Source organism: Cynocephalus volans, chromosome 5 (genome assembly GCF_027409185.1).
Source record: "Cynocephalus volans isolate mCynVol1 chromosome 5, mCynVol1.pri, whole genome shotgun sequence".
NCBI classification, from domain to species: domain Eukaryota; kingdom Metazoa; phylum Chordata; class Mammalia; order Dermoptera; family Cynocephalidae; genus Cynocephalus; species Cynocephalus volans.
The window spans coordinates 151634436-151643949 of record NC_084464.1 but is presented as its reverse complement, the minus strand read 5'-3'; the positions used below and the strand labels follow the sequence as shown (position 1 = coordinate 151643949).

At 37.6% G+C, this 9514-nt stretch overlaps 1 protein-coding gene across 1 annotated transcript in view; it reads left to right on the top strand.

The window, feature by feature from the left end:
• The first annotated feature begins 469 nt into the window (after positions 1-469).
• The window catches only part of RGS17 (regulator of G protein signaling 17), a 24350-nt gene continuing 15305 nt past the window's right edge, over positions 470-9514 (top strand). The window contains exon 1 of the mRNA XM_063097487.1: positions 470-606. Within this exon, the coding sequence (XP_062953557.1) occupies positions 488-606 (119 nt within the window). The 5' untranslated portion in view covers positions 470-487. The remainder of the gene's footprint in view (positions 607-9514) is intronic.

Below are 9514 nucleotides of genomic sequence, written 5' to 3'. Positions count from 1 at the left end.
TTGCAACAATGATTTGCAATTCACCTTAACTGTAAAGTTCAATTCCGTAATACTGTAAGTTCAATTCACCTTACTGTAAACATCAGTGGAGAAACGAGTTATACACACCCCCTATAATCATTAAAAGGTGTTCATAAAGGAAAGCATATTTAATCATTCTTGAGTAAAGAAGGGAGTTAAAAATAAATTTTCAAGCCTTATCCTGTTTACCTTACCAACAATTGTGATTATGTGGCAACATTGTTAGTATAATTTTATGCAGCAGATAATGGTACAAGTCTGTCCCCAAAGTTTTTATGATAATCTCTTAAAAAATTTTTCTGAGAATTTTTAGTTTGACTGCTAAAGCTTGTTTTGCCTTTTCTCAAATTATCTCTCTTAATTAAATTATGTTTCCTTCAGCCCATACACTTACCCTTATTGTGAATTTTTTCATGCCTTATGTTTTCTCTCATTTTTCAGCCAATTGGGTACTGAAGTAGCTGAAATGCGAAAAAGGCAGCAGTCACAAAATGAAGGAACACCTGCTGTGTCTCAAGCACCTGGAAACCAGAGGCCCAACAACACATGCTGCTTTTGCTGGTGCTGTTGTTGCAGCTGCTCCTGGTATGTTATCTGTGTGATACCTCACCTGAGCTAGGTAATAACTAGAATGAACATGCATGCCAAATCTTGGAATCATAGAAACTTCTCAGCATGTCATTTTTTTTTTCCTTTGCAAGTAGGAATTATTGCAGACTATCATTGGTTTAATGCAAACATTTCCACAGGAAAAATGTAATATTTCCTCAGAATATATATTTAAATTGATAGCAAGATAATTGTAACACCACACAGGACCCCATTAATATGTACAATTATTACATGTCCATTAAAATAACATAATACAAAATTGATAGTAAGGTTAATAATGAAAAATTATTTGACATCACATTTTTCTTTACCCATGCTTCTTAAAGATATGGATAAAAATAAGATTATAGTTATATATTTATTTATCAATAAATAATATTTTCCAATGTTACAGATGTTGCAAGAACATTAATATAATACCTAGTAGTAGTATAAGAAATATTGAATATAGTTTTTTTAATTATGTGATATTTCATAGGGTGTTGACCATTCACAGCCAGATAATTCTGAGTCAGGGTGGCAACCTCAGCTACAGATCTCCTTCCAATAAGGACAAAGAGAAAAGAGCCACAGACTCATGAGCACTGATCTAAAAGGTTAGGGGCTATGCTTGGTGTGAAGGCCAAGTCAGTTCATTGAAATCTTTGGAATTAGAGCCAGCTTTCCACTGCAATTTTATTACTGACAGGGTCTGAGACATCATGCAAAATTGTAATCTCTTTGTTATTTGGTTTTCTCATTGGTAAAATGATGAAGAGGTAGACAAGCTGATTCCCAAGGTCATGTCTAGTGCTAAATGTCCATGATTCAGGGAGCTCAGAGAACCTGCTCCAGTTCCAAAATCTCAAAGTGCTTTAACTGAGAAAATCGGTAGGACCCACAGCCCTAACATTTATGCAGATGAGATTCCTCAGGGGGATGCAAGACTTAATGGAACTTTCCTTTGAACCATAAGTTTTGGATGTCTTTTAAGATCCAGTTTCAAGTGGAGCTTCTGGACTAGCAGTGCTCTTCTGGATCTCCCCGACCTATTTGAAAACCTTTAAGAACGGCTCAGATGTTTGAGTTATCTCCTTGTGTATGATCTCTGTAGTTCCCCCACATCCATTCAGGTTGTTTTTTGATATGGTGACAAAATGTTACATCATTTTGAGCAAAATAGAAGGTGAAAAGTATTATTCTATAGCAGTGTCCTTGATGATGAACAAGCTCTGCACACTGTAGGAAACTCTAGTTCCAGAAAACTATCAGATATTGTAGAAGCATAGAAGGTTTAAAATAGTTTTTATAAATATTAAAATTGCTTCCCAGATGATAATTCCTAGTTAGGAAAACACATACATGATTCATTTTCTTTCATTCTTAAGCCTTAACAATTTCAGATGAAGGAAATAGAGCTCTAGATGAGGTAAATATTTCAATCATAGTTGTCTAATCTTTTTCTGTATCACTCCTAAAGAGATCGTCTAGCTGTGGTCTTAATCCATGAAATATCGTGTAGTTACTTAACATGGTGGTTCTGAAGTCAGACTGCTGGGATTCAAATCTTGTCCTCACGCATCACTATCTGTGTGACCTTCAGCAAATTAGTTAATCTTTCTGATCCTCAGATTCCTTATCTGCAAAATAACAGTAATAAAAATCCCTACATCATAAGGTTGTTATAAAAATTAAATGAGATAAAATACATAACGAGCCGAGAACAGTGCATGCCATTTAATAAGAGTTAGCTCCCTGGGCTGTGGAACACTTCATAATGGGGGCAAAAAACATCTGCTTGCAGATATAACACAAAAATCATCCTGAAAATAAAGCTATTTTATTTTTTTATTTCGAATTCTCCATAAAACATTGCCAATACATTGTTACACAGTGTTGAGGATTATATTTCTATTTCTTATTTGCACTAGACCATGTTCCAGTAATCAGTACATGATTTTATTTACCTGCCAAAACATTTCTGAATTCCTTCAGGATTAAACAACAAAACAGATAGCGTACTGAAATTTTGTTGTTCTGTATTTGTTAGCTAACAAATATTTAGTGAGACTTGCTTTCATACAGATATTTAGTGAGACTTGCTTTTCTTAATTTTTCAAGTACAGATTAAATAACAAAACATTCAACACTAGCTTGTGAGCATCAGATTGTCACAGAACACAGACGACGGACTGAGAACAACACAGCTTTCAGAAGCTGCCTCAGCTCTCTACACCTCTAGAGTGGATCTCTTAAATACATGCACTGGTGCACTGGCTGCGTGCTCTGTGCATTCTAGACTAGAGTCTCAGTGTCAGGAACTGCATTTGTTAGCAATGAGTTTAGGCCATAAAACGTCCAGTCTATAAATTCACAAGTCGTTCTATGTATGATAAAGGATAGGTAATTTCTAATGTAAACAACCTGATTTTTTTTAAAAGGATGAAAGTTAAATTGCCTTGAACTATGGATTTTAATTACAACTATGTTGTCTTATTGCAACTGAAAATGTCCTTTATAAATGCATTTTTTAAATATCATTATTTTTGTACTTTGAGTTTAGGAAAGAACGTTGTAAAGGCTTTTTGGAGTGAAAAAGAAAAGAAAAAAATGTTTTTTCAAATTTTCCAGGCTAGGTCAAAGGAGCAGAACAAAAAGAAACACTAAGAAAATGTAATTTAAGTACTGAAAAAAAAGTTAGGAATCAAAATATGAAGAAACTGTCATTCGTGAATAGGAGCAGTTGTCATGTTGCTGATTTTACTTCCTTTTAAGGAAGAAAAGTGCTAGGAAAATAAATTTCTATATCTAGTAATAAATATAAGGGTACTTCAAAAAGTTCGTAGAAAAAAAGATTTAAAATACAATACACATCTTTCCATGAACATTCTGAATTTTGTGAACCCTAGCTTCACGTTATGGGTTTTACAAACAGTATAACATTTCCCTCAAATTTGCCTTGCTCACTCATATTTAATTGTCAGCTCTTTTCAACTTTTAAATTTATTCCTGTCTTTATAAAATGACCACTTTGCTTTATTTTGGGGGAGGATACAGAGAGTAAGTACGTAACTGCTGAATAAAGAAAAGGGAACAAATTTACTACCTGAAAAGGAAAAGTCATTCTAGTTGTCAGGAAACACAGTTTCCTTCAAAAATAGGAACAGTTTGGACATACTTATAATGACTTATTAAGCTGATCCATTCCTTAGCCCTGTCAAAGAACCACGTCCTTCTCCAAATCAGTCTTTCTCCCTCTCTCCCTTTTCTCCTCATAGCCCTCCACTTCAAGAAGGGAAATCAAGGGACTCAGGTTTGGACTAGGTAATCTGTCTTATGTAAAGGAGAATAAGGCCGTAAAGTGGACAGTCTGTAAATGTACCAGTCCTTCTATACAGGGGACTACGCTGTTTTTGACCAGCCAAGGAGAGAGTTTTGTCAAGACTGCTTGTCTAGAGGTTCAGGGTTGACTCTGGCAACTGGAGTGACTTTCCTCTTCAGGAAGTAACTCTGTTCCCTTTTCTTTATGAGAAAGAAACCTTTGGAAGATGTGGGCTCCTCACAAACTGCCGTCAGGACAGTGTGAATCAGTGAGGTTTTTCAGATTCTTGCCTGGGAGATTACACACGTGAAAGTGCACTGCAGACTAGAAACACTAGAAACTGCTGCTCTGTGCTCACAATAATGAGGTGGATCGAAAAAGAGAGGAAGACAGAGCTTTCAAAATTTATTTTGAGCTTAAAGCTAATTTTCAAATTGTCCTACTAACACTCTTGTAACATCAGAGGCTACGTTAAAATAATCCAGGCTATTTTTTTTTCAAATAAAGTCTTTAGGTGCTAATCCTTCTTTTAATATGGCTGCTTTTAGTGGTGTCCCATCAAGCAAGACAAGTTTCCCTGTGTTTAGTCATAAAAAATTAGAATTCAGGAGACCTCAGCTACCATCTCTCAAAAATGTTCATGTTGACCTCTGCTTGGTGCTGTGTCTAGTGAGGTAATGGCTATGGGGAGTAGAGGACGGAAATATTGCTAGCCACAGCCCTGGACTCCCACTTGCAGTTTCCAAGCGAATGGATCTGTCTTTAGCTGTTTTACATATTAGACTTAGTTATAAGCTTTTGTTTAGAAGAAAAAAATGCCCTCACTGAAAAAATAAATTTATGGAAAACACTGTGTCTGATTTTACAAGTAAGGAAGCTGATGGCTTGCTTGCTGTCTCTAGGCTCATTAGTGATAGATGTGGGACTGAGATGCAAGCTTCTTAATATGCTGCCCAGTGTTTGGGCCACTTTAATACGATACTTCCAAATTTTCATTTTCAGGTTTGATGATATGAACCATTTCCAAATTCAACTTTCCCAGTGGAATTCAGAACCTCACGCACTACTGTGTATTGCCTACAAGATTTGGCCAACTGCACCAGATTCTTCTCAGTAGAGATTGGTCACAGACTGAATTTAGTAAATTAGCCCTCTGAAAAGTAAAATTGTCTCTCTTTTGGACACATTAGTTCACAGAGTTCCCAGACCATGGGATAAATCTCACTAAGTAAATATTAAGCACTTCACAAACATGCTTTGGGTTGCCACTGCCTCCATTTTTAACAAGAGCCACAGCCTCTGTAATTCAAAACATGTAAAAATAATGTCCTGTTTTATCCTCTGATGCTGTCACACTTTAGCTCTCTGCCAATGGAAATACTAAGATGCATGCTTTCAAACTCAAAGGATATTTTTTGAGAAAGAAAACAAAAATCCACATCTGCACCATAGTGAAGAAACCTCACCCTGGAAGTAAAACTGCTCACACATTCGAGGTGAATCATCTCATCTGAGGCACCAGTGAATAGTCTCCTCTGTACCTGTCACCCTCAGAAAGCTATTTGTCTCACATAGTAACAAAAATTATTCCTGTGGAATAACTTACTCTGCACAGGATTTCCAAACTACTTATAAACAGATCGTCATAAATACCCCTTACAAATAATTCCACAGTTTCAAAACTCCGTCTCACCATGACATGGGTAAATTTCCTCAAAAGTTTCTATCAATTATAGGACCTTTAAACTGCAGAAACAAAAGACATGTACCAAAATGAACCCAAGTTTCCCAGGCCATAACCCTAAACCAAATCATGAACATTCCAGAATATGGACCTTCTATATGCCATTCATTTATTAATTCAGTCAATCACAATTTATTGAATGCCTATTGTTGCCTGGAATTGCTGTACTTTATTTGCTTTTACTAGGTTCTCTTCCCTCTACAAAAACAGGGAACAAAGTCTCAATAAGCAATTCAATCTAGATATGACTATTTGGTATTATTCCCAGGTCACCCTCTAAAAGAGTGTAGTATTAAAGCTGCCTCTGCCAAGTTTGCTACATATAACTCAAGTCCTATCTATTGTAAATCTGCCAGAATTAGAACTGACTTGACCCCTTTTCCATAAAAAAGTATATTACATGTATTCTCGTTGAGTCTGTGTCTACTAAAAATGTATATTTTTCTAAGTATCGTATTGCAGTATTTAAATCATCCATGGAAAGATGGTTGGGAAAGAAACAAAACAATATATGAAAATATTATACCCTGTCTTATTCAGGAGAATAGGAAGAAGAACAATGAACCAGAAAAGAGTGGGAGATAGATGATTAAACAAATTCAGGCCAGAAGAAGGCAAGAGTCAGCTGAGAATGTAAGGCAGCTCACAGCCCGTGAAAGCTAGCTCAGAGAGTAGCCAAGGAAGTGGGTACCTTGAGGATACCTGCGGAGACACCTGTGGCATGGTTTCCCTGAGGTGGGGGTAAAAAGCAGAGGGAAGCGGCCGTGAGGTGTGAGGTGTCTGGTAAGGGATTACAGATTTATAAGAGGATAAAGAGAGATGGGAAAGTCAGATGGCATAAGCCTCAGGGGATACAGAAGAATGCCAATCCCCACCTTGACTGTGATGAGTGTGGGAGGTGACTCTTTAAGAAAGAATCCTGAGAGAGGCGGTGCCTTTAGAGAGCTGGATATCCGGTAGGACCAGAGGAAGAAAGTGGGCCACAGAAGGTTGAGAATGCAGGAGACTGTATTTGACATGGAAAAGGAGCTCCAAACAAAACAAAACAACACAAAAACAGTGTCCTCGGAAGGAGAGAGCCAGTGGCAGGAGGAGCCTCACTCTGGTGAAGAAGCCCAGAATCCTAAGAGGACAGGAGGAAAGAGACTGTAGGTAAAGAGGTGTGGCAGTGCATTCGGGGACAGGGCTCTGCATGGAGACGTGAGTGGGGTCCACTGGCCCCAGATATCCCAGTTGGCTTCAAGTTGTTTCAGGGTCAGACATGGAGAGGATCTCTCAAATCTCAGCCAATGCCGACTCCCTGTATGTGGTGAGGACCATCTGTGACTGGATGGGCCCGATGTGCCAGAGCTAGGGGATGACCTCAGCAATGGGCTGGTGCTGTTCATAGCCGTGGCCACAGCTCCCTCTGTCCTGGACAAGGCTGACTACATGGAGAGTCAGAGTTTAATTCACCAACTCACTGTAATGTTTTTCATGCTAGTGATTCTACCTCTGTTTGACCCATGTTTGTGTTAGGTTCATACCTTCAGTGAAGTGATATTATGAGGATTTTGTAGTTGAATTCACAAATGTTTGTACTGGCCAGTTGCCACTGGGCATTTTTGTAAATGTATACTAAAGTTTCATGCTTTAAAATAGTCAAAAATATTTTTTGGCTTATATTATTTGGCACATAGTAGGTGTTTAATTAATATTTGGTGAATGGATGATTGACTTGGATTTGCCAGTTGAGTCTACTTTATGAAATATGGAAATCTGTGTCACAGAAGTTTTTTTCAGAGATTACAGGCACATTCTCCCAGGACTTAGTATAATTATGCGGCAGGTAATTCTTATTAGAGCACTACCAGCTTTTGTCTATGCACCATTTTCCTTCATGCTCCCTTACGTACATGTGTATGTGTGTCTTAGTAGTAGTAGTAATTACTAGTAAAGAGGGGCAAAGATCTGGGGAGGGAGCACTAAAATCTGCTTTGTATTGCTGGAATATAAAGTCGAGAAGGATAAAATGGAAGACTAGAGAGACAGGCAATCACGAATAATAAAATGTCTTTTATACCATAGTTAGGACTTCACACTTTTTTGGAGGTGGGAAGTGATTGAAGATGATAAAGTAAGAAGCAGACAAGGTTCATTTTAAGTTTTAAATATATCCCTCTGAAGGGGGTGCAGAATATTTGAAGGACAAGACAAAAAGCGTGAGGAATATTAGGAGACTTATAACAGCCTTGGTGAGAGGTGTCAGGGGCCTAAAATAAAGAGGCAGTAAAAAGAATGGAGAGAATTACGTATTCAGGAAAAAATTATGATGTCCTGTCAAGCACTGGTGATAGATGAGAAAGAGCAGAGAAGGATAATTTCATATAGCTTGCTTTAGTGGCTGGATTTATGGGGATCCCATCAAATGAGAGAACACTGAAATAGGAAGTTGCTGGCCAAGGATAAGATGATGAGTTCAACTTGTTCTGTTTGAGGTGCCCAGGAGTTAGTTGTGTAAATGAATATGAAGCTTGCAGGGCAAGTCTAGATTAACTGTGACAATCTGGAAGTCATCAGTATTCAGTGCGCAGGAGATGAGCACGGTGCCTCTGGAGAACATGACAGTGTGAACAGGAGTGACCCAAAGACTGAAAGCTCAGGACACACCAACATTTAAAGAGCAGTGGGAGAGTGGAAGAGCTGCAGACATGGAAGAGACGGTCTGAGAGGTGACATGCAAAACACAGAAATGGGGTGTCACAGAAGCCGAGATAATAGAGAGTTTCCCAAAGAAGGGAATGCTTGAAGTTACAGATACACCAAAGATGTCCAATATGATACGAATCCTAAAACATCTTGTGATCTGGCCAAGTAGGATATTAATGGTAAATTTTGTGGAACCAAGCTTCTCCTTAAGGTACACAAGGAGGAGGAACTTGGAGAGAGAAAAGCTTCTGACAGAGAAAATGAATGAGCCCTTCATTAAAGGTTCTGAGACACCGTGATCCTTCAGGGTGAACGTTCGATTTGAGGGAAGTTGGAGTTCCCCTCCTGACTTAAAGTATGTTACTCAGTTTCTAAGACACTATGAAATTCAACCCTTCCAAATCAAGGCCAAATTAATTAGCAATTTGGACAATATTTTAAAAATTCCCCCAGCCTCTCCTGATCAATGATAACACAAAATTTAGGTATGACATTTTTGTTACCCTCTCCCTACCTATTAAATGTCAAGTTGTGCTATCTCCAATTGAAATAAGTATTATTTATTTTTGTCCCTCTCATTAAAATTTTTCATTATTTCTTTTGGTCCTAGCCTACTTTCTTTCATGGTCTAGGTGATAGACCTATCATAATCTGCCTGCTATTTTAGGACATTATTTAAGAATTACTTGTTCTCTCTTTGTCAGATAAGACAATAAAATCCACTTTTTGTGAAAATGAAGTTGCTTCTGTAATAATTCTGCTGAGTCAGGTGTCATAAAAATTGCAGTTTCCAGTGCTATAAATCCTTATCTTTGTTTCAGATATCAATACTCTCCATATTAATTAATCTAATGCATGGGAGCCTCTGCTCCTACATAGAAAGCAAGTATCTGCTATTGCTGCTTTTTGTATAAAGCAACATAGATTATTTTAAACTACGGAAACATTTTAACTGAATAATTTCATGAGCAATAGTGGAATAACAACTCCATGTGTTTCATTCTAAATAGAGGTAATCTTTCCATGTTTAACAATAACACAAATTCTAATGACATGTCTTCCTCATCTAAAACCTACTTTCAAGAGGCAGAAGGGATAGGGAAAGAACAATGGTTCTGGAATTAGACCTGGGTATGTCCCAGATTCCT